At 51.4% G+C, this 25,546-nt stretch overlaps 3 protein-coding genes across 3 annotated transcripts; all 3 read left to right on the top strand.

Moving 5' to 3' along the window:
* The first annotated feature begins 844 nt into the window (after positions 1 to 844).
* Uch-L5 (ubiquitin carboxy-terminal hydrolase L5) lies at positions 845 to 3,316 on the top strand. The gene is made up of 6 exons (XM_003738908.1): positions 845 to 993; positions 1,423 to 1,536; positions 1,693 to 1,888; positions 1,985 to 2,184; positions 2,314 to 2,532; positions 2,616 to 3,316. The coding sequence occupies exons 2-6, from the start codon at positions 1,423 to 1,425 to the stop codon at positions 2,856 to 2,858; spliced, it is 972 nt and encodes a 323-aa protein (XP_003738956.1). The 5' UTR covers positions 845 to 993; the 3' UTR covers positions 2,859 to 3,316.
* Positions 3,317 to 5,772: 2,456 nt separating this feature from the next.
* Positions 5,773 to 7,112, top strand: LOC114828564 (kinesin-like protein KLP2). Its single transcript, XM_029113151.1, is given in 4 exon segments — positions 5,773 to 5,782; positions 6,051 to 6,233; positions 6,323 to 6,748; positions 6,850 to 7,112. Coding segments are annotated over 4 exon segments (882 nt in total).
* Positions 7,113 to 7,169: 57 nt separating this feature from the next.
* On the top strand, positions 7,170 to 24,326 carry LOC100901100 (uncharacterized). The gene is made up of 19 exons (XM_029113150.1): positions 7,170 to 7,310; positions 7,983 to 8,153; positions 8,325 to 8,534; positions 15,767 to 15,946; positions 16,082 to 16,231; positions 16,331 to 16,675; positions 16,847 to 17,030; positions 17,145 to 17,898; positions 18,014 to 18,307; positions 18,391 to 18,493; positions 18,616 to 19,370; positions 19,579 to 19,987; positions 20,250 to 20,532; positions 20,665 to 20,840; positions 21,135 to 21,654; positions 21,775 to 21,885; positions 21,953 to 22,047; positions 22,141 to 23,496; positions 23,575 to 24,326. Exons 1-19 carry the CDS (start codon positions 7,170 to 7,172, stop codon positions 24,154 to 24,156), a joined length of 6,819 nt encoding a protein of 2,272 aa, XP_028968983.1. The 3' UTR covers positions 24,157 to 24,326.
* Positions 24,327 to 25,546: the final 1,220 nt, after the last annotated feature.

Below are 25,546 nucleotides of genomic sequence, written 5' to 3'. Positions count from 1 at the left end.
CTACAAGGGGTCGCCGTCAGATACTGCAGAGAGAAAAGTCTCACACCGCAGCTGCTTCTCAATCGATATCGGACAACTCGGGCGAGCCTTTCATGGGCATTCCTCCCCGGTCGGAGGTGGACTGTGGAGTATCTTGTCGTGCAATTCACAAGAAAACATTTGCGGCGGATGATCATCGCGACTTTGAGGTTGAATTCGACGCTCTCTTTCATCTGCGAGTTGAGCTGTAGGATAGAAAGCCTATACGTATGGATCGGATACATCCAACATAGAACGCAGATAATGCCGACATTTTCGCGAGGAGTTCCAAATCCGGAGACAGGTCTATGATTCCAGGCCGGAAATTTTCATTGTTCAGGCCGATAAGCGTAAACCGTCCCCACGATCTGTGATTCATTGCTTCACTTGTATGTCACCATTTTTAAGCTCTAACTTCTCTGCCTCTATCTGACATCCCTAGCGAATGGGAAGCATGCAGAGCCTCTTATCTAGGTAGCGCAGCTCCATGACTGTACTACTGGTGCGATTTGCGGTAAGAGTTTTCGTCACAATCATTCTGTCTGAAGCGACCGTGGATTTTCGACGGCGAGAAGTTTCTTTCGCTCAGAATTTATGATCCCTAGGTTAATGAAATAGACGTCTGGGGAATATCTAACTTTTTCGGAAGAGAACCGTCGGTCGACATTTTTAAGCTGAGGGAACGTGGTGTTCCGTAATCTGAGTTCCTCAAGAATTCACGATCCACCTCCTCCAGGATCGCGCCGCTTGGCGTGCGTGCCTATGGCGCTGCGGTCGCCACCCCTCTCCTCCAGCGGGTACCGTCTGCTTGTGGCGTAGACCGCTAGCTGCTAAGAACAATCACAATCGGCTGTGGTGGTTGGCAAAAAAAGCAAATCACGATATAAGTTCTCTGAAGACGAACAACGCGATTAGTCTCTTACCAAGCACGACGCTTCCGTTCATCACTCCTCGCTGAACCTGCTCACTTCCAAGGTTTGTGTCCGTTGGGAAATTCCAACGAGAAACCAGACCTCTAGGTCTAGGTTCGACCGGCTTTCTTGAATTTCGGGACAGAGGCGTGGGTATTCCACAAGCGAATCTCCACAACGCGTCTAGCGAGCTATCAGTGTATCTGGGTCTGGAGGGGACTCAGTTTCCGACGACCGGAAGGAGGGCTTATTCTGCTGCTGTCTAATTACTGCCATCGAGGTGCTCTCTTCAGGATATCCTCAAGTCATTGATGAGGAATCAATACCGACATTTGTAGTCCCTGCTTGAGATATGCGCGGCATTACCCGAAAACGATAGCTTCGTCACGTCCTTATTCTCACCGCTGTCCGCAGGCTGTCTCAGGATAGGAACAGGCTGCGGTCAGGATCGTGCCCTTCCGGAGCGTCTCCTCACAAAATCTCTTCTCCACAGATGAGTGCCGGAGATTGGTGTCTCATAGAATCGGACCCTGGAGTCTTCTCAGAGCTCATCCGAGGTTTCGGAGTATCTGGCGTGCAAGTTGAGGAAATATTCTCACTGGAAGATGTAAGGTGTCGAGAGTGCCTCAGGGTTTCCCTATGAGGGAACGATTGCGTCTTTACGGAATGATTCAGAATCCCGAGCCAAGCTCCCTCTTATCTGGAACTTTCCTGCGGATAAAATGGAAGCATGTCTCAAATTTCCGTCCGATTGTTACTCTAGGAGTCCTTCGTCGACATGCGGCCGGTGTTCGGTCTAATCTTCCTATTCAAATACACCGACAAGAGCCTCGCGACTTCGGGGAAAGTCGTAACGAATCCAGACATATTCTTCGCCAAGCAAGTTATCAATAACGCCTGTGCGACTCAAGCAATCCTGGCGGTCTTGATGAATCTCCAGAATCCCGATGTAAATCTCGGTGAGTGTCTTGCTGACCAAATCGAAATTTTTTCCCCGGATGGAAACTCTTGTCGAGCGCTCTCCTAGGATCATTCTTTTTCTACGAATATTCCAGGCGAGAATCTGGCTCAATTGAAAGAGTTCACGAAAGAATTCGATTCTCAGATGAAGGGATTGACGTTTTCGAACTCTGACGTAATAAGAGAGGTTCACAACTCATTTTCACGGCCTCAAATCGTCGAGTTCGATCAAAAAGCATCGAAGCAAGACGATGACGTATACCATTTCATAAGCTACGTCCCAATAAACGGCAAGGTATCGTATGCAATGGCCGAGTTCTGATTGCGACCGAACAGGGTCGAAGTGTGACCGGATCTGTCCTTGTGGTCGAACGTTTCGCGATCCGATTCTATCCAATGCACTGAGTCATTTCCCTCTCGGTAGTTGTACGAGCTGGACGGCCTACGGGAAGGCCCGATTGAGCACTGTGAGATACCCGCAAACAAAGACTGGTTGGAGTCAGCTCGGCAAGTCATCGAGCAGAGGATAGCCCAGTATTCGAAGAGCGAGATCCACTTCAATCTAATGGCCGTCGTGAAGGATCGGCGACTCGTGTGCCAGAGACAAATCGAGGAATTCCAGAAGATGGGCGACGGCAAACCGGTGGGTGACTCCTCAAAGAGGAATCGTCTTCCAAGCGATATCCCGAAACAATCGTGGCAAACAAATTCTCTATCGACTTGCAGACGGAGACCGTCCGCCGAGGCATCGCGAGACTTCAAAAGGTCATAAAAGACGAAAATGCGAAAATAGCCATGTATCAAAAGGAGAACATCCGCAGACGACACAATTATATCCCGTTGATCATGGAGTTGTTGAAAATTACTGCAGAGAGCGGAAAGCTGGGCGTGTTCTGGGAGAACGCGAAGTCACGACAGGCAGAGCAGGCGAAAAAAGCCGAGAAACGGAAGGCTTCCGCCATGAAATAGTTACGAGGAATAAACAGGATGAGATCGAGCCCTGTCGCGTCAATGGAAATCGCATCTTCATTCCGCAACATTGTCCAAGAGCGAAGATCAACTCCGCACCTTCAAGGGGAAGGCCGGCCTTCCCTTCGGACTCAGTCCTGCGATTCTGATTTCTGAAACGAAGAATCGCTCTGGGATGTGAAATCGAAGATGTAAATCATGTGAATTTCAGTTGTAAAAACCAATCTCACCGTTGAAATCAATGCCGCTCGCGGGCGCATCGATTTCGTGATAAGTTCGTCCTTCTAATACTTCGAATCTATGCTCCCGACTCGGGGAATATGGGCAATATATGCTGTGTACTGAGCCTTATCCCTTCGCGAAACTTCACAGCGGAATCTCGTTGGATGGCGATGCTGGACTTCTCTTCCGAAAATAAAGCATCACGCGAGTAGTATCATAAGGATGACAGACTGAAACTCCGCGCTCTAATGGAGGGAACAGATGAACATGCATATTAATTGCAAACGATGAGGAGAACACGAGTCCTTACTCCCTTGTGGATGGCCATTTTCTTCGCTCACGGCGCAGAGCCTGACATTTCGGACCATCCACCTTGCGCATCTCATTGCGAGCATTTCACCACACGTTGATATCTCTCGAGCGTACGGCAATCCAATGTCCTATGGATAGCACCCACAGTGATGAGAAAAGGGACTCCCGTCTGTGAGCAACCTGATCGAGGCTTCGTCCTCCGAGAATTCCTTTCCAGGACTCACTCAGAGATTCGGCTGCGGAGCTCCACTGACTGAGTATCTATTTCAGCGTGCTCAGCGATGTTCAGCTAGCTTATATTCGAAAAAAATGTGATAATTTTCTCCAGATCCCAACCCTCGAAGTATTCAACTTTGATTACGCACGTAAATCCTGCATATATGATTTAGATACATCCATGGTCGGGGCCAAGCCAAAGGATCCCCGGATCCTTCGAGCGCACAGCTTTCATCGATGGCAACAAAACCAGCAGTTTGGTCTTCCCTCCGGAGTCCATTTCCGAGATTTTGCCTCTTTTTTTTTCGAGAGAGAAATTTGCCTCTCTTAGTACAGAGCTTGCCACCGAACGATATTTTCCTATAAGAACTACCGGGAGCGGTCTCTACGATTCGGTTCCTACGGTGCGTCGGTGTCGGCTTAGACGCGGGGACAAATGAGGAAGGTTGCCCGATTGGAAGCGGGACCGTCTCTAATTTCATCACGCGCAGTAGCTGTGTATCAAGTACTATATTGGCGAGAGAATATTAGAAGATCGACACATTACTCATTGAATAATGAGCGTTCCTCTCAAGCAAGGAGAATCTCGGGTCCTCCGCTTGCGTTCGGCGAACCTGAACGTTTCTTTGTCGTGACCGGACCAGGCTCATTCGCGTTCTCGGTGAGTTTATGGGAAAATGTATCAATCGATTTTCCGAGGCGTTCTCGTCCTAATCCAGCATGAATCCAGAGATTCTCGCTCGCCCAGGTTTTAGTGTGATTTCGCTGATTTTAGAATTCCGCACCGCCGACTCCAGTAGACGGTTCCGCGCTCAGCAAGAAAGCATGGAAAAGGTCGATAATCGCCCTCCGGAGAGCAGCTCGAGACGAACACTCTAAGGCGCGAACTCCCCAACGAGCTCTGAGCTCCTACCATGGACACCGCCTCTTGCTCGTGACCCCTCTCAACATTTAACATACACCGAGTTTCCTCCGAGAATACATGAACTTTTCGCTTGGAAGACGTTTCTTCTTAAAATATCGGAAACACTCTCGGCGGTCGGGACGTGCTTGATGACGACTGAATCTCCTCCGACGAGATCCCGAATGGAGTGGTGTCGGAGATCTATGTGCTTTGTCCGCCTATGCTGGACTCCATCCTGGCTCAGGAGCCGGGGACCTTGATTATCCCACCACAGCGTCATTGGGCACTCAACAACTACTTTGGGCAGCTCAGAGAGATCGACGCTTGATTTCTTGACAGGCTGCAGAACAAGCCATCAACTCTGCCTCCGTCGAGGAGAGTGCGGCAGTTGGCTCTTTCCTACTTGACCGAGAGACACATGCACCGGACAGCAAGAAAGCACAACCCTACGTTCATTTGCGGCAATCATAACAACCACCCCAATCTGCATCGGAGAAAGCCGCCGTGCATCCCTGGATCTTGCCATCGATCCTCAATCGGAGAGTTGAGGTCCGATTGAGATACCTCAAGATCCGTTTCACCGAGGCCCAGTGTGTCTTCGAGGGGTCTGAGCAGAAGTGGCTTGCAAAGCTAACAGCATAGCTGATGTCGGGACGGGTTGTTTGATATATGAACATTAGGCCACCGACTGCCTCACGGTCGGGAGCATCAGCCGGCTCCTCAACCTCTTATCGTTTTGTGTGTGCAGCTGGTTCCACGGGGGTCTCGACGGCAGTACAATCAGCCATTCTGAACCGCGGTCTCCTCTTCTGGTCTTTGCGTTATCTCGATGCCAAGGCAATATTGAGCCTGAGCTGAAAATTTCATAGAGAAGACTTTTCCCAATTTCACGACAAGGTCAGTTCGCAATCCTGCGTCATTTGAGAAGATCAGGAAATCCTCAACGTAAATCGTCAGCATGATGAAGTTAGTTCCGCTCGTTGATCAATAACAGCAGCGATCGGATCTAAACTCCTTCAGCCCCGTTCAGCGTTTCGAGCCAGACTCGTCCCGCTTGCTTTAATCTGTTAAACGACTTCACAAACTTGCAAACCTTATTCTCCTCCTGAAACATAGCAGGCTGTTCCATATATATTTCTTCTTGCAATTCAACGTGCAAGTATGCCGTCTCGGCATCTAATTGGTGGGTTTCACAGTTGTCCTGACAGTTCTCGCGGCGCTGGTCCAACTCCGGCTCAGACGAGAACAGTGAGAACCTGTATGGCGAGAAGTAAGCAGGTGTCCGAGTCGATCCGGAACGTCTGACGGGAAACCTTCGTCTGCTCCGACACCGACGTTTCTCGGGAAAGTCGAGGGTACCCTTCCTGTACTGCCGCGAGTCGATCATTCATTCATCCATGTCTTTTCTAGTCCGATCAACGATCAGGAGCGCAATGCGCGCAGCCAGATGCGCGTGGGTGTGGTTTAATAGCGGAGATGCGTCTCTGTGAAGAGTCACCATGAGGAAACCCTTACGTTCGATGGATCCTTCGGAGAAGATCCTACCCAGATCGATGTTTACAAGACCGTGGTCCAACCGTTTATCAAAGAAGTCCTTCAAGACTAGAACTGCACGGTCTCCGCTCATGGTCAAACCGGAACGGGGGAAACCTACACGATGGAAGGCATTCGCTCTCAAACAATGCTCCTTTGGCAACACGACCCTCACGCAGGAACAGTTCCCCCGGTATGCGACTCAGAATGAATAACAGCCGTTCGTGAAACCAATGAAGTTACTTTCAGAGGAGTCGACTCTCAATTTCATGTTATTCCAGAGCTCTTCATCAGATCTTCTCCGAAGTCGGAGATCCAAAGCTAACCATGATCAAAGTCTCCTTCCTAGAGTTATACATCGAGGACCAATTCGACCTTCTCGACTCCGGTGAGTTCCAGACCTCGAGGCCAAAGATCTTCGAAGACTCTACCGCGTAAGGATCCGTGGTAGTCAGAGGCCTCTAGAAAGTGGTCGTTCGAGATCGGCAGGAGGTATATTCGCTGATGGTTGCTGCTACCTTGATGAACGCGTCGAGCTCGCGGTCTCATACAATCCTCACCATCACCGTCACCTCAAGAGATACGACGGACACGGGAGAAAACCTGATGTACTAGTGACGGACTAGTAAACTAAACTTGGTGGGCTTGGCGGGCAGCCCGCCAAGAGACAGCTTGAGGTGGAAAGTAATCGATAAATTCAGCGGTAAGCAGATTTTGAGATTGATTCGAGGGCATAAGCTGAAACTCGATCCCTCCGAAGAAATTCTCATACCTCACACAGAATATGCATCTTTGTTCCCCCAGCTCTTCTGAGCTCATCCCCAGATTCGAGTGCTCGACGGGCGGAAGACGCTGCCGACGTTTTGACCAAAACTTGTGCTCCGAAGGAGGAGGGTGTCTTCCACAGCCTCCGAGAAGGGGGACGACTGCTTCAAGAAGTTGACGCCTTACTCGGAGAGGTGGCCTGGGAGCATCTCGAGAACAGAGGGAAGTTTTTCAACAACATCTCCCGCGTGAACGACATCGCCAAAAGCTCGATAGAGGCATTGAAACGAATCGATTCTTAATTCGATGTCTCGTTGAAGAAAGTCGATTCTCGAGTCCCGAGCAAGTTGCGATCGGACATGACCGAGGAGTTGAGCAAAATGAGGAACTCAACGCACTGCGAGATCGCAGACATCATGAAGGTGGCTCTGAGCAACGTGCGGGGGTTGAAGGGAGCGTTCGGCAGCCTGAAGAAAGTCACGGCTTGCTCGGAACATTCGGCAAGGACGCTGGAGACCCGGTTCGCATGATTTTCATGCTAATATGTAGTCGGGGTGTACGCTCGGCAGGATTTCCGCCGATTCATCATCCGATAAGTTTACCCGATCCCTTTCACTTCCAATTCTCTCATCAGGGCTCGCCAGAGATACGCAGCTTGCAACAGGGGGAAAGCTATGTTCAGCGCTCTGAAGAGAGCTATGTATAACTCAAACATCGACGATGGAGAACGCTTTCATCGGAGGAGCTATCGAGCAATTCGAAACCCGCCCTGAGAGGAGGCTCGCAAGCTTCCAATGCGGTCGACGACGTGTTGATGAACAACGCCCGGGCCACGGCCGAGATCGTGTCCCACGCCGACCGCCTCAGAGCGACGCGACGGTGGGTTGCTGTGATTGATATGCCCCTTCTCTATTTCGCTTGGAAATTCTTCTTAAATTCAACAATATTCGTTCCTAAGCAGGTCGGAGCTTGTGACGAGGAACAGCAGAATATCGCCTCTGCTAGCGTTTAGAGCATACAATTGGACCTCGGCGAGTTCCAGGATAAATTACGCGCAAGCACCGAAACGACCGGCAGGGCGAGATAGTGCCCCATCCAATCGGACGCTTCATCAGCTGACGCAAACAGAGTATTAATATCTAACTCAGCTGAATACGGCTTCGGCATTCCAGGGTCTCGGAGAGCTGTTGCGAATCGGTGAAGAATCGATCACCGGGTTCGAAGAGAAGTCGAATTCGGAAATGGTGGGCCTAATCGCGCTGCCCCTGAAAGTTCTGAGCAGCACGAAGTCGATTTCTGAAACGAGAGATAAATTGTCGAAAGTCAAGGAAGAAGTCGCAGACGTCATTAGCGGGAGCTTGTAGGTAAATAATTCAGGAACGTGGCTCAGTATTCGGGCGTTGACTAATGTAACGGAGACGCGAAGCTATTCTCCCATGCTCCGCTCTCAAGGATGGAAACCACGCGAAGCAGCCTCGATTCCTTTCCTGAGCCGGTCTCGACCTTCTTTTCAGACCTGTCCAGTAACCGGTACGACTCCCGCGCCACGAAACTTAGAAATTCCACGCAATCTGGCACGCACCAAACCCGCGGACATTCTCCTAGCGAAAATGCAGAAAAAACTCGAAGAAGCGACCATCGAGGAACGAGGCTCTGACGAGGGTCTGAGCATCTCGCTCGACATTACCGCAAGACCGGAAACCCTCGACTTCGATTCGGACGCGGTACGGCTTCACCGTAGCATTCTAAGCGACTTATCAGCAAATCACTTCTATGCTCCCCCGGGAGCGAAAAGATATAGCTCGTATCGAAGCATCTCCTGATGCTCTCGTTCCCCCAAGGGAAAGGAAAACTACCTCGTCGAAGCCGATAGTTGATCGTTATGAGTATCCGGCGACTGCCTGGTCGTTGCTGCCACGGATAGTGCCGATGATGTGAATTTTGTAGCAACGTCATCGACTTCAGCAGCTGACGACACCAAGACAACAACACTTGTTTCCGTATGTTAGGGAGAAAGTTCCTAGATATACGTGGATACTCTGCGAATGGATTTTTAGTGGTTGTGAGAATGAGATGTAATTCTCGGTTTCTATCCTCTAATTATTCACTGTTGAATTGGATATTCACGGCGCGGGATTCACCGGAATTCAGTGGGGTCCTCGGTTGATTGATACCTGGGTGCCACGCTTGAGACAGACGGACTCGGAGCTATGCAACAGAGGAGTGCTGAAATCTGTATCGAATATCAGAGACTGCGAGGCGTTTCTTGTGAAAAACAATTGTCGATTGAAAAATCCTCGAGTTGTCTCGTATCTTCCTCGATAGCGTTCACACAAAGGCGTGTTCCCTCTAACAGTTACCGCGGAGCAGATACGAGTCAGGGTACGAAGTCCTATATTTTTGTCGATCATAGGGAATCGAAAGAAAAGAATCACTCAGAATCAGACTGCTCCTCCCGAACAGAATGCTCAGAGGGGTCAGAGTCTCCTGCAGACCGTGAATCTCCGCTCAGGTCGTTCTCGTCGTTGTCGACAGTCTGTTCTGACGGCTCGGACTCTTCTATCCCTTCGATATCTTGCTCCACTTCGGATCCGTTTCCATTGTCCCCGGCGCCGCTCCTGGCCGTTAAGAAGGATTTCAAATCCGGCATGCTGACGCCTTGGGCTAAAATGGCTCCACCGAGGAGTTCATTAAAGTCTTCATCATGCCGAATAGCGAGTTGGAGATGCCGTGGTGTGATTCTAGTTTTCTTGTTGTCACGGGCAGCATGACCCGCAACTTCAATGAGTTCCGCCACGAGATACTGGAGTACAGCGGCGAGGTAGACGGATGCTCCCGGACCCACGCGCTCGGCATAGTTCCCTTTGCGGAGCAGGCGGTTGATACGACCGACAGGAAATAGAAGCCCGGCCCGACTCGATTTGGTCGCTGAGCGAGTGCGATGAGTTTCTTCGCTTTCGGACATAATTTACGAGGAGCGATCGATAGCCAAATCACCGAGTAAAATGATCGTTGTCGATTTCAAACAATTAGGCGGTGCGGTGATACCTCGTCATCATTTATGAGAAATATTCCCTCCATCTTTTGCCTCTCGATAGCTTCGTCATATGAAGGATCACTTCGACTGGATCGACCTAACTGCTGTCTATTGAATTTGAACTCGGAGCTCGAAAGACAACGACTATGGCTCCTGCGAAGACAACGAGTCAAGCCAAGGAAGCCCCGAAAAAAAGCGGAAGACCATTGACGAAAACCCCTGGAGAGCAAGCCGAAAAGATCGTTTGCGAGATACGTCCGACGGCTTCTCAAACAGGTGAATGAAACAAGCGGATGCCGTTATCGTATTGAACGAGTTTGTGAGTGATACATATGAAAGAGTCGCAGCCGAGGCCTCCCGACTATCCCGATGTCACGGCAAACCCGAGAGAGATCGAAGCCGCGGTCAAAGTTCTGCTTCCTCGTGTCGTTTCAAAACATATGAATCTGGAGAGACCAATGGCTGCTCAGGTTACCGAAGATGGATTTTAGAATTCTGTACAATGATCCCCTCTGGAGAAATGCACATTCCTGATGAATCACGGTCAATGCCTCTTGACCGCAGGATACCTCGTCGCCTCAGGATTGCGTGATGCCTCCTCGATCCCTTCTGTGCATTGTCACGATCGGGCTCCCCGGGGGCGGGAGGTATTCTTGATGCTGGGAAGAGGGATGTCCTGAAGCTTACCTGTCGCTTCACAGGTCAATGCTCCGACCTCCTGGAAGTGTCGTGCGCACCATAGAGAGAGTACTGTATCAAACTCCGCCGGCCAGAACAAGCGTTCATATCGATGATGGCGGAGATGTTCGACGTCGACCTTTGACAGGAAATTGGCGTAGCCAGAAAGGGATTCGTTCCCGAAAATTTTCGGAATGAGGAATCTGTGCGTCATCGGAGTCCTGCCCGCTGGGACCCGAGGGATTCGATCCCGAGAATCTCCGGGATCAGGAATCAGTGCATTACTGCGACTGTCCGTAACTTGTGTGTATAAAGGAGTAGATATACTATAAGAGCTATCACAGGGATCCGCAACCATTCCTGCTCCACGACCCCCTGCGGACGACCACTTTGCCTCGCGAGCCCCTGAGAAGCACACCTACTTCAAAATTGAGATCGACTTTCTTTATCACAACATCTTTATATTATGGTGCTACTCCGTACAATTCTTATTCCTTCAACTTAAATGTGAGATTTGCTGCTGCTTGTCACGAACAAGCGACCAGGTTGAACATACGGAACCGCGAGACAAAAAGCGGCGCGAACATCCAATCTACTACGTAGCTTTGTCTTTATGATCGACGAGAACTCGTGGGAAACTTCGGAGCGAAAGCTGGAAAGAACTAGGAGGGGTCAACGGTCACGTTGAAAGCATCGTGTGACACCGCAGTCCCGTCCGGAGTATCGGCGACCCTTCCGAGATTTCTCCCTCTCGGGCCGGTCGCTGCTCTATCATTCGCAGAACCAGATCTGCGACTCGCCTACTGGAAGGAGAGAGGGGGGGACGATGGCGCATACATTAATTGGAAAGAGCGCAGTGGCGGGATTGAAGGACGGGATTTGATAGTTTATCCCCCCGTTTCGATCTGTTCTCGAGAGTCTACTGTGGAAGTTCCGGCGGTAATTGGCGACACCTACGTTGATTCGCCTACGAGAGTCTTGCTGCATTGACCAGTCGACTCTGTACTGGATAAGTCTATTAGTTATACAGTCTTTGTCACCACTTCATGGGGGTCAGAATCGAAGTTATCTTGCCAAAGGTGTGCTCCGGAGTCTCATGGGGAGCAAGCAGGGCTCTTCTCCCGTAAAGCAATCTAGCGGAAAAAACTCATCATAATCGTTGACGTATTCACTGAGTTATCAGATCGCAGAAGCGGACAAGATTTCGTTTCAGGAGGACGGAGTTTGGGTGGGAATACCCCTCAGTGATTTTGAAGACGTTCCAGGTCAAAAGTACATGTCTCCTGACTCTTGCTAGCATGTAACTCTGAAACATGGTCGGAGAAGGCGACTCCGTAGCGATGGCGCCCGGTGCGGTCCGCACACCCATCTCCCCCCCTCAAGGACGCTACAGGCTGGAAACATGCTTCGTATGTGTGTTCCCTTCAAGTGCATCAGTATTATTCTGATCTGCTCCCCTTCCAACGGGGGCTCCAGCGTCCTTTCATACCGAAACTCTATACTCTATGCTCGATGAATGAATAGCTCGTCGATAGCATCGTCGTCTGAGATCGCTAAAGTTCTCTGTGAGGCGCTTTTACATACAGAGACTAGGCTGAACTTTCTCGTACTTTCTGCAGGGTCCAGCCATTCACGTTGTTTTCCCAGGAAATTACATGCTCTATTCATCCCTGCGACCCCCGACTCGGTGGGAATTCGAAATCGAGACCAACAAGAACTTTTTCTCATCTTAAACTCCGTGCATCATGACTTATGACCCTCGTCTGATCAATCTCCCGTAAGTGTGCCCTTAATCAAGTCGTCCAGCTCAGTAAATCGGGACACCCGCGGGAAACGCTCATCAGAATCTTCGCTTCCCTTTCCAAATGTTTCGCTGTACCTTAATACCTTCAGAGAAAATGCTTTATGTATGCATGATCCGGGAGTATTTTAGGTGCACCCAGGGATCACTCCCGGAGACCTTCAGAGCCCCCAGGGATGACCACGGAAAATGAATTGCAGATACGTCCGTGAAGTCCCGTCCTATCGGTGCATCCTACTAGCCGATCCTTTCTGAACGACACAAGTGCCTCTTTCGTTGCATGGAGGACGAAGAACACTGAATCTGCCCCCAGAGTGAAATTGAAGGCGTTTTCACGTCAAAAACTCCGATGATGCCCAGAATCCTGAGCTCCAAAGTTCTTGAGTTACATAGTTCTGGTACGGACGATATAATCATTCAGTCGGACTTTCAGTCAGTTAGTCTGTGAGATTAGAGAAAAGCTCAAGGAGCGCCCGATCCCAGATTCGTCGTTTGGAACTGCCGGTACGGATCAATGTCATCATCGGTAGGCTCGCAGTCGATGACGACTGTAAACATACGTCTGCGAGCGCTAATGAATAGAATTCAACTCGGAATTTTTCAATCACCCATTATCCTTTGCTATGTTCCTCGTCTCAGGAACGTAATCTCAATGATATTACGCTTTCCAGCATCGCAGGAGTTTGTAAGTACACTTTCCGATTATTCGATGCGAGTGCGTGAGTGAGCGTGGATAGCAAAAGGTGAGCGGCCGCCCGCCCGTTCAAGCAGCCAACCAACGGACCCAAGGACGGACGGACGGACAAACAGACGGCCGACGGCACAACACACACACCAACCAAGCGAGTGAGAAGCAACGATGACGACGATGAGCTGCTGTGTGTACTAAGATGGCGGCTTGCAGTGGAGCTCTCCGCTGACGGCGGTGTGTCTGCGAGCTGTCTGAAGAGCAGAGAGGGCCAGGGGACAGAGTGCGTGCGTGCGTGCGTGCGAGCCAGCGAGGGGTAAAGGGCCGCCCGAATCCCTCCGAACACCGGCGCTCCGAAATCCCCGCAACTCTGGCCACAACTCATATCCATTGTTCCGAAAGTTCGCTCAGAGCCAGGCCTAACAACAACATCACTACCACCATCAACATCATCACCATCTCCGATACGATAATCAACAATAAGACCAACCGACGGTCGGCGGACGGACCAAAGACCACAGCCTCCACCGAGATTTCGACCAGGATCTCCGGCAACAACCTCAAGCCTCTCGCGAAGCCTCGGAAGCGGAGAAACTCGTTCCTTATCTTTCGAGTGGATGATCGACGACGAGCGACCGACCGAGTGAGCGAGCGAGTGCCAGTGCATCAGAGAGCCTGATTTTACGTCTAGCCGCTTCTCGCCCGATCTAGGATCCGAAAGGCTGATTACCAGGCCGGAGTACGGACATTCTACGGACTGTTGCCGGCAATTCAATTCATTCTTCCCGTTGTTGATGTTGCGGTAGAAGTTGTTGTTGCCGTAGACGTTGTTGTTGTCGTCGTCGACTCAGCTCCGATTCGAATCGAAGATCCCAAGTCCCATCAACAAGGCCGAGCCAGGCGAGCTAGAAGTGAACTTCGACGAAGAGAACCGTGATCTCCGTGAGCCACACGTGAAGAGGCGTGCGTGAAAAACTGTGTATGCGTGCCGATCCTACTGCTAGCTCTATTCGTTCGCCCGCTTCGTGCGCTGGAGTTGGCTACGTACGCGAGCTAAGCTCCTCCTGTCGAGTTCCGTCTCTGAAAAATGTGTGCAGAGCGAAGCGTTACAGCTCGAACCAAGGAAACCAATACCGAATGCGAGAAAGTATCGCGCCTGTCCGCGTTCCAGTCGTCGCCGCTGGTGGTGCCGCTTGTATGCTTCAAACGTTGTTGTTGTTGTTGTAGACGTCGTTGCCTCAACCACTGCCGCCGTCGCCACATCGAACGTTCGTCGTTCCGATCAATTGCTGCTGCAATCTCGAAGATCCAGTTCAATATTCAACTGGCTGCAAGCAGAGCATCTCAGAGCCCGCCAGAACACCGTATCTTCGTCGCGGAGCAAACCAATCTGTTGTTCAGCCGAATCGAAAACCCACGATCACTAATACAGCAGCTATAACAATTGGATTATTCTGTGTTCGAAAATCTTTAGAAAACATCTGCGACGATTGTTCGGGGCCGTTGAGAAGACAGCTAAAAGAGGAGGTGATTAATTGAGAATGCAATGCAGCGTGTTGTTCTCCCTCGGAATCTGCGCTCGATTGCGACTTGATCTCGTGGACATTGATCGCTGATGGACTCAAACGTGAACTTATGAGCCATCGAAGTTTTGCTTGAGTTTTCCGCGCGGTAGACTGTGAGTTGGAACCCTCAAGACCCCTCCCATAAGACTGAGAGCCGAGCACGGCGAAGAAGCTGCAGAAAACCGTAAGTTGATTATGTTGATTAAGTCTTCTGCCCTGCATGAGCTCCTCACGGTTTGCGCCTCGGTGCAAGGAGGATTTCGGATCTTCAGGCTTCAAACCATCGAGGTGGACACGGGCAGACGCTTTTGAGGGAGAGCGGAGAGTTTTGGGCGCGCATCTGAAGAGCGACTTTTATTCGCAAACTAGCAAACAGGAGGGACATGGATCCGCAAAATACGTTTCAGGTCGACCTGGTCTGTGGGAGGGATTAGGTCGGTATTTCTTTAATTGATTTATTGATCTGGATATACCCTCACGTCTCTGGATGAAGCGGAGGGCTGAATATATCCCTGATCCTCCGAACGGTACACCGGGGCAAGGGTTCTACCCTGGGCTAGAGCAGATATTTCACGGGGGTTGAGGAGATCTCCCGAAGGTCCGTGCTGTTAACTTCGATATCGAATCGCCTTCTCTCCGAGATCGTGATGAGGATCTCTTCAGAAGGGATAGACTTGGTACAATCGAATCATAATAGCTTCAGGGACGTTTCATGGAGTTTAGCCCCGATTCAGGCCCCTTAGACGCCTCCGGGGGTCTCCTCGCGTGATTACATACCTTACTGAGTTCGTAGACGTAAACGCTCGCTGATGAGGGAAAAAAACGACGAATGTACCCGAGGATCCTAATATTCGTCCGATACTGCTAGCGTACTGTAAGACATTCACACGGACGGTTGCTCCGAATCGTTCGTCACTGATTTGGCTAATAAGATCCCAGGTCTTATTCAATCGAAATTCATGCTCGCGAAGCTTTGAAAGGATTTCTTCCCGGGAAAATCTTCTGAACGTACGCAGATAGGCTTGTCAGGGGACTTGAACCTCCAGAGTCGCGAAGAGTCTAGTCTTAGACTCTGAGAGCTCTTTGATCGAATTCACTAGTCCGACGCACCTTACCGATTGAGGACAGGCCGACAACCGGGTCAATCCTCCGAGGCGACTTTAAGTGAAGCTTGCGCTCCCTTTCAGATGAACGTAAGCGGAACAGGACAAGGCGCCGTCGCGGGAGCTCTTGTTCCCGTGAGCGTGAGTGCCGACGCTACGGCCTCTAAGCTCTGCGACACCTGGCTAGTCCTGAGTCGGAAACAGACTATCAATGAGAGACTTTTGTTCAAAATGTACATAAAAGTTCTGAGGATGAGTCTACAGGTAGGCTATGTCGGGACGACTCGGGAATAAGAAACCGTCGTCTTCAATATGAACCTTCAAGTACTGATGTGCATTTTCCCTCGAGCTGTCGAGTTCCCGATTAACTGATTCATCTCCGTCTCTCACCGTCGCTAGGTGTTTCGGATGTATAACTGGGAAATCAATTCCGCGGTGCGATCCCAACTCATCGAAACGATGAGAAGTTGTCATCAGGCACTCCGAGTGAAGTTCCCGATGATCTACGACATCTTCCAATCACTGGAAGCGATTATCGACAGCACAGACGTGAGTTCTCCCCTCCATGCGGGGACAGCCGAGCACGAGAAGGCTCAAACGAACTCCTCCCGATTTTTCCGAGTTGCTCACGTCACGAATTTCCCGCAGCGAGCCTCGTGGGAGAGACAGGTCAGCGTGCTCGACAGAACCGTACAAGCTATGGCTAAAGAGAAGATGGAACAGAATCACCGTGGCACCGAAACGACGACCCCGAATGTGCCCCAGGAGACGCCGATGCTGAAATCCCATCCTGAGGCGCAAGCTCAGGATCCTCCCACCTCAATTAAACAAGAAGTCGAGGAAGTCCGGACTGCTGAAGGAGAGCCCAGTGAGTCACCCGTGGCGACCGCTCAGCAGAGTGATCAGCTGGTGTCTCGCGCGGTTTCGCCAGTAAAAGAAATTCTCAATCCGTGCCCTTGTCCAGTTCAACCGTGGTTAGCGAGTCAAGAGCAGGTGAGTACTCAAGCATTCGGCCCGCCGATGAGAGCGGCGTCGGGCGGGAACGTCCGAAGTTGTTGGAGAATCCCCGCCTTATAGTCCAGGAAAACTCCGAAGAAATGGCTCATGATATCATGGGCATCATCGTACGCACGGAGATAATTCTTCCACAATTTATCGATGCAGGTTGTGCCGGAACGACCCCCGATGGACGATGCGATCGTCGGTGACAGCACATTAGAACAGTTGAACATGGTCTACGAGGCTGCTGTTCGGGAAAATTCTCTTCCGAACTTTTGCAAAACCATAGCCGAGCTGACTTGCCATCGAGGAGTGCAGCTCGGTTGGCAGTGCTTCCGGAGACCCAGCGGTATGTTCGAGCGATTTCCGATCCCAGCCCAGAGTCGTGATTCGAGATCTCGCGGTCCGGACTCACGGGAAGAAGCACACGACTCGATCATCATCCAAACCAATCTCTTCGCAGGTCCCCCGAAATGCACCGAAGCCCTCATTTCCACGTTCCTTGTCAAAGATCTGATGAATGATAATTCAACGCACTGCTGCACACGCGACCTTATGTTGCTGTGGTGCAGAGTTCTCAAAGGTCGGCAAGTGTCCCCGCATCAAATAACCCGTCTCGCTGCGAACTTCTTGGTGGAACGAACCGATATCTCAGGCCATTTTTACCTCATGTTCGACGTACTGTTCGAGGAGTTCGGACCCGTGAACGTTCCGGTCCTCATCGAGCTCATGTTGAGAGGAATGGGCATAGACCTTAACGGTATCGAGGAGGCCAAAATGCTCGGCGATAACGCTCTGCGTGAGGACATTGAAGTGAATCTCGGACGGATGATGCTCAAGATGGCCGCCATCTTCGAGGATCATCCCCATGTTATGCGCGAATGTGTCTTCTCGTCGTTCACCGTTCATCCCACAAGAGAAGCCTTGCAAATGCTCAGGGCTTTGTCCCTGCGAATCTGCGGTCACAAGAACTGTACCTGCAGCGGGGGACAAGATGAAGACCAACGAGAACCAGAGCAAGAAGGACGACCAAAGTTCGAAGTTTTGCCCGGAGACCATATGTTTTTCTACGAACCGATTCTCGACTCGCGTATAGAGGGCGTTGACTATGAGATGCTCGAAGACATGGTGACAGTTCTACACGCTGTTCGAACTCCATGTTTTTCTCTGAAAGACGATTGGGAAGCGTATTTCACCGAATTCTACAGCACAGGACGGTAAGAGCTGCTCAAGGCAGACACAAGGGAATACATACCGCAAACCGTGATTCCTGCCGATTCGTTTCATTGGTCTCTGCCACTAAGAGGGGGGCTTCGTCCCCGACTTTTCCAGGGGATCAACCTACAGGACTGAAGTGCGACGAATTTCGGAGGCACCAATCACCAGTAGCGATATTGAATGCACCGAAGATTCTGAGAGCGATTCGGACAGCTCGGCCGAGAGTTCAGAATTCCTTCGACGATATCGAGATCAGCAGAAAAAAGCGGCATTGCACATAAGAAACGGTCGCAAAGCAGCTGGCGCGTGTCATAAGCTCAAAACGAAAGAGAAGAATAGGCCAGCCGCCGCCCGCAGGTCGGCTCGTCAGTTAGAAAAGGAAAACAAATGCAAATCGATGATGATCCGGCCAACCCGAGTGATCTCGATACGACTGAAAGCATCCTCATGAGCAGTCCGAATAATCCTACGTTGAGTCCCTCAATTCAAAGTGGTCAGGCGGTGTCCGTCGTCATACCCCAGGGTAGTCCGAAGGTTGTGATGGTCTCACCGCAGCACCTGCAGCGTGTCCCAATCATCACTAGCGGCCAGAAGGTAAACCCGATTGATTGCTCGAATTCCGGAGGGATGCATCTCAAGCCTGCAGTGCGGTCCACGTGTAGAGGCTTTCCGCCTGGAATCCCCTAAGAATCATGACGACTCCTTCTTCCTTCCAGGTTGTCATGAATGGGCCGAGAGTCCAGGTAGCTGTTGCCGCTCCGGTCGCAGCTGGCATACCGCAGTCGTCCGTACCTCAGACAACAAATATGACACCGGTGGCCATAAAGACCGCGCTCAGCGCCTTGCACGTCCCCGTCCAGCGCCAACAAACTGGTGGTCGAGAGGTGAAACTCGTGTCTCCCATCACGAGTCCCCAGGCTAAAACGCAGCTGGTGAACGGACCTTTCCAGCAACCGAACTCAATCCAGCAGACCGTCGTGGTATCGTCCTCTGCGGCTCCCGCGACGGCGGCGAGAACAGTGTCCACAATACAACAAGTTTCGTCCTTACCGTCGACCCCTCAGCGGACGTTCGTGTCCGCAACGCCAACCGTTGTAATTTCATCGACACCGACAGCTGCGCCGAAACCTACAGCTGCAACGACGACGGGGACGCCAGCGCCGACGAGCGCCTCGCAAAACAAAACCCCCAATTTTCGAGCGATCCTCGATCGGTTCGACAATCTTTCGGGAGTTTCCCTCGTTCCGCCGTCGTTCCAGGATTGTCCGGTGAAGTTTCACGTGATCGACGGGCCTCTCAAGGCACCGAACGTCTTGATACGAAATCCCAAGAAACTACCGGCGGCTCCCCTCCTACCGACGATCACCCGGAGTCCGGGGAGAGCAAACTTTCCCTCGATGCCTCCAGATCCTACGCGGGGGAAGATAAGCTCAGATCTTCTCCGCAGACTCAAGGAGGAGGTCGACAACAGGTTCGTGAGCGGCATCTCGGGCGTATAGTCTCCTCGAGGCCTATAGTAGGCTGAGGCTCATCATTAGGCTGAACAACTTGTCGTTTGAACCTTCCGTACCCTTCGATACGTACCTGTTCTTCGAATTCCATCGAACTAATTCCCTCGGCTCGATATCTACTCCTTGACCCGAGCCCAAACGCTCTGTAACATTAGCCTCCGCTCGCAGGTGTGTCAGCGCTCCGATTACGCAGTTCTTCAAGCACCAGCAGCGTAAGCCGATATTCACGAACAAGAAGGAGGTAGCCGTCAAGTTTAGCATCCGTAAGCAGGGCCCGGCCACGCCAACCGCCCCCGGAAATCAAACTCCCACTGTCATTCAAGCAGCTAAGGTGAATACAATTGCCGTTAGCGTTCCGTCGACGATGGTCAATAGCAGCAGTCCAAGTAGTGCGGCGGTGACGGTTTTATCTGCTGGCAGTCAGGGGGCTTCGGTGGGCGGTGGTGGTGGGGTCAAGCCGGAGGTCAAAGTTGAAGGGGGAGCTCAAACCAGGACGACTCAGATCCTGGCGCCCCCAGGGCCTACCATAAATATCGTGCACGCGAGACCTCAGGTGCAGCAACAATTACCAGTGTCTGTGAGTATACATGAACAACATAGAAATAGACAAACCTGTTTTTTTTTTACTCCTTACGCATGCAAATCCCGCTTCGAAGCTCCGTGTTTCGTCACGCTTGTTTGTCGTGTAGTAGTGGATAATAGAGAGCACAATCGAAAGCTACTAACAATAGTAGAGGAACTAACTCGTCGTCCTCGTGGTGGTTCAGACTCCCCGACCAAGCTCCGTCTTGGTGACCACAGCTCCTCAGATAGCCGCGAATAGGGCTCCCGTACCCCAGGTCCTGCGTCATGTGACGCAGGTTCCTGCACCTGTGGCGGTAACAACGATCAAAGACGGGCAGGGAACGCCGCAGAATGTGCTCATGAAGATCCTCACGAATCAGACGTCGACACTCCAGAACAAGACGGCCACGGCGACGGCAGCGAGCCCGGCCACGATCGAAATGACTCCGACGGGTACTTTGACATCAATTCCTCAAACCGCTTGCGTGCCCCATGGTCACGGTGGGTCTCAACCGGCCGCCCCCTCGATGGTGCAATGCCAACAGATTCAACAGACAGGTAAACATCAAGAACACAACCCCGTGACGATCACGAAATCGCCAGTCCTCCGGTTTTCTTGGCGGTCCGCTGGCGTTGAGGCGGATGGAGTGGCGCGTCACTGAATCAAGAGATCCGTGATGTCTATTGCAGTTGTTTCGGCCCCTCAAGCTACCGTCATGGTATCAGGACCTCAGCAGGTCGTGAGTACGATGACGGCAAACGCCGATTCGTTGAAACTGGTTCAGTCAGCGGTTCAGCAAGTTCTTTCTGGTCAAAGATTGGGTACGGGTCCGGGGGGACCTAATGGTCAACCGGTTCAGGTCCGGGTGAGTCTGTGACTAACGTTATGGAGACAGCATTCTGTTGAAGTTGTTCGTGGCGTTAAGCTCGATCGGACGCTATCAGTGTGATTAATCAACTACCAAAACAATAACTAGGCGCACGTCCTATAATGCTTCGGTAGATTCGTTGTTGAGCTTGCGGTGACGGTTTCGATTATTGATCTCCGTTTTCGCATTCCAGCATCATTTATTATGTCCACGAAAAATCAACATGTCTCCCCGGGGTCGTCCTGTCCCGTCGCGACATCAATCATATCGATAACGAGAGCTCATCCCCAGGTTCGATTCAATCCTCCGAACGCCGGCGGTGCACCCATGGGCGCCGTGAATCAGCTCAGTCTCCAAGTACCTGCGTCTTCTCAGGGTGCGACGTCGCAACCCAATCAGCAACAGCGAATCGTTGCTGGCAAGATCATGTTACTACAACAAGGGACTATAGCAACATCCGTCAATGGAGTACCCGTCATCATCCTGAAGAACCAGGGAGGAACGCAACAGTTTGTTCAAGTGCAGCAAGTGCAGCCAGGAGGCAACACGGGCGGAATGACTCCCGGAGCTGTTCAGACCGTTCAGGTCGTTCAGCGGCCAGTCACGCCTAGTCAAACTCCTGCGCCGCAGAGCCCCCAAACTGTTCACATAAAGCAGAACGCTTCGGGGACTCCCCCTCCGATGGGCGCTGTTGTAATAAAGCAGCCGGTTGGGACACCTCTCTCACAGGTCCTGAAATCCGGTGCAAAGCAGACAGTTGTCGTGAGCCAGTCTGGTCAATCCGGTCTGAATCGATTACCGATTCAGGTGAGTCTATGGACTAATCCGTGGTTTCCTTCTTGTACCCTTGTTGCCTCAGAGAATTCATGATCGAACCCAGAGCTCTCCGGGGGTTTTCTTCTTGACTAAAAATCCGATCTACGATCAACAGGTGACAGTACCGGTATCGTCATCTCAAAGTGGATCACAGGTGTCAGTGGCTTCTGCAGGTGGCTCGATGGTTGTGGCAAATGCAGTAGCAGGCCAACCCCACCAGATAGCCGTGAGCCAGGCGTCGACAATCAGCTACGCCTTGAACTCGAATCAAAGCGGTGACCTATTCTCGGCAGGTGGACAGTCGACATCAGTTGGCGTCATCAACACAGCCGGTAATATCCAACAGATCCCTGCGACAATATCGCAAGGGGCCCAACAGATTCAGCAGGTTCGTACATCGGACAGCATCTCGAACGCTTCATCGAGCGGCACTCTGTTCGGTCGGGGATCGGAATCGTTTATTCTGTGCTTCTGCTTGCAGGTTGTTCAGATCGCCAACTCGTCGACAGGAGGTTCAGCAATAACTTCGCAGGCCATCATGGTCAGCCAGGCCGGTCAGAGACTCGTGACGGTCTCGCCGGATGTCCTGCAAGCAGCTGTTAAATCTGGCCAGACAAAGATTATTACCTACAAACCAGCATTACAGCAGCCGCTCGCAGGCGGGAAGGCCAAGGTGGTCGCCGCGGAGGTTGTGGCCACACAACAGCAGCAACAACAACAGCAGCAACAGGCTCAACAACAAGGGACGACTGTGAAAGTTTCTCAGCCATCTGTTACGTCTGCCAAAACTTCGGTCATCTCGACCGTATCCTCTGTGCAAGGTCAGACGACTAGTGGTGCCATTATCATTTCGGCGGGTCAGCAAACGTTGCAGCAGCAGCAACAGCAACAATCAACGCAACAAATCATCCGGGTGCAAACTCCGGTTCAGGTGAAACGCATTGTTCCCTCGGCTTCGCTCAACAACGTTATCAGCAGCCAAAACAAGCTGAACAACAACAACGGTAACAACAGCAACAATAATGTTCCTGTCGGCGTGATCAGCAATTGTGCAACGACGGTAGCGACTTCAGCTCAAGCGGGTGCGGTTGCCGTCAATAAGATAAGCACCGTTGCGCACGTGCTGAAAGCCCCGATCGTTGCTCGTCAAGTGTCCGAGAAGGAAAGGCTCCGTGAAATCACTCCTGTCCTCGACGAAGACGCACTCATGGAACAGATCATGGCTGCCGAAGTCAAAGAGCAGATGCAAGCCTTCAAACGCTCCCCGTTCCAGCAAGTCAAGGACGATCGGTTGGAAAACGGGTTCGTCGCTCTCGAAGACAAAGACGTCACCACTTGTTCTGTCCGAAAACGGCGCCGCTTGAGCGACGACGCAGATGATCTGAGATCCGTATCGGATGCGTTGAAGTTCGCGATCATGAGCGAAACAGGCTCCGTGATCGGTGAGGACGAGGTCGATCCCGAGATCACAATCGAAAACGAAATGTCGATATCCCTGCCGCTCTCGAGCGAAGGCGATCTGACGGATCAGGAGGCCGACGACGAGACAACCTTGTCGACCACTACCACTACCGCCACAGCCGATGAAGGTCCTCGGCGTAAAAGGCGTCGGAAAGGTAGCAGGAGCGGTATTCTCACAGAGTCGGCGCTGCACGAGCACAACAAACGAACACAGCAAACCGCTGCGCAAGCCATCATCGAAGCCGAAGCCGCCAAGATAATGGAGTCCGTTAACGGCATGCGTCAACAACAGCAGCCTCTATCACAGCAGCAGCAACAACAACAGCAACAACAGCAGCAGCAGCAGTCGGCTCAACATCTACAATCGCAGGTGCTAATTACGCAAGGGAAACAATCTCACCTGGATCAGAACGCACCTGTCGGCGTGATCGTGGCATCCGATCACGCGTCTCACAACGGTAAATCGATAAGTGTTCAAGTGATTACCGGCCACCACAAGTCGAACGATGAAAACCTTGATCGGGGCCGTACGAGCGGAGTTCAACTAACTCCAACAAGCGTTATCAGCACGCCCGACGAAGACAACACGAAAGGCAACGTACAGATGGTCATGGTCACTCCAAGCCTCGCGAAGGATGGTCCATCCTCCTCCGCGTCAGCCTCCCCTCTAGCCAAGAAGAAAGGACCGTATACGAGCAACAGTAAGGAAGAAGCTGGTGCTTCGCGCTACAAATGTCAGGAATGCCAAAAGGGATTCTTCTCGGCCTACAACCTACGACGCCACATGAAGAACGTCCATAAGATCGAGATGGCTCCCCCAGTCCTTCCGACAACACCACAGAGACGGACGGAACAAACATCCTCGCAGCTCATGGCAGCCCTCAACGGAGGCGTTTCGCCGGGAACGAGCCTCAACGATTCAGATCTTGATGATGGTTCTCTCGATCAATTCATGGTCATCAATCCGAGTCCAGTACCCCGGAATGCGCTCACCGCATTGCTGGAAGCTCCTCCGGTCAATTCGCCAAATCTTTGAAACTTTCTCGCTCAGGATCCCAAATCTCCTCAGACATCGAGTCCTCTCTGAGAATTCGCTTCCCTCTGAACCTGTTGACGAGAGGAGCAATTCAATATTTTACCGTCCCGATTTGAATAGTGAGAATTGAAGAGACACATGATTGGGGTTTTGCAAGATACTGGTTGCCTCGCCAGCGAAGCTCCTTTCACAACGCAGGAAGCGAAAGCATAGTCACCCCGACAGCGAGTGATCAGGGCTCCGAATCACGGATATGATGTACTGTCGACGAGAGCAGCAAGAGCTATGATTGAGACTGCATTGCCGTTGTGATTGAAATGTTGACTTGAGATTATGTAGAGAATATTTTTAGAGTGAGAGGGAATCGGAAAGGTGACCACCTTTCATGGAGGGCATCAGGAAGGCCAAGAAGACATCCAAAGCGAGGGGGTGCGCAAGAAAAGATGTATTGAGTGTGTGCATGTCTTCGAGCTTGCGTATAATTGAGTGAATGTGGAACAGCTGGGTTTGAAATGACCCTCGGTCACTTGTATAGTAGATAAAAGTTCAATGATAGTTCAGGCGGACTCTCGGGACTTCGGGGTGGATCGCATGGGCAGAAGCTTCGCTTCCGTAGAAGCGAAGCAGTCCCCATGTATTTCTTTCACAAACGGAACGGAAATCTCGAGCCCGAGCTCTATTGCCGTTGTTCATCGTGAAACGGGATGAGATGCGGCGTTGAGAAGTGTATGATTTTTTTTCTGTTTTTCTTCGTGGATGCTCCGACCGCTAGGTAGAATATGTTTGTTTCTCTCAGTCAGGGGAAAGCAGTGTTCGAGGAAGATGAGACGGAGGAGTCGTTCAAGATATCTTTGGAATTATGTGTCGGTACGAGAGATTTACTGGTAGTAGGGTCATACTATACGATTGTATTCCCATACTCTCGAATGGCGAGCGAATACAGCTGACGTATTGCAGTCAACGGCATTGAAGTCCGATGGAGTCGACCAAGTCTCAATCAGCAGCGACAAGATGACAAGGACGGGTTTGCTTTTGCGACGCGTCAACGTTCCTGCGGGACAGCCCTAGACGAAAGAATGCATAAATATGTAAATACTATCAACAATAAATTATTTAAGTATCTGAAGTTTAGCACCTAGAACGGACATCGAGTGCTTCATTCCGACCGGTCTTCGATCCTTGCGTGGGCGAAGAGAAAAGGCTTGAGTCCGTCGTCGGTATCGGATCGAAGCATCGGAGTAGACTCTGAACACGATCACTTTTTGAGTTGCGGCTCGTCTTAGAGAATTCCTCACTAAATTACCCGTCCACTTCTTCCCCAGATAGCTGCGGCCGAAGATTGGCGCGGAAAGACGGTGATAGTGATCGTGGAGCAGTGGCTCTCGACCGG

The sequence above is a fragment of the Galendromus occidentalis genome, unplaced genomic scaffold (assembly GCF_000255335.2).
Source record: "Galendromus occidentalis unplaced genomic scaffold, Mocc_1.1 scf7180000076357, whole genome shotgun sequence".
NCBI lineage: Eukaryota > Metazoa > Arthropoda > Arachnida > Mesostigmata > Phytoseiidae > Galendromus > Galendromus occidentalis.
This window is presented reverse-complemented; position numbering and strand designations above follow the sequence as displayed.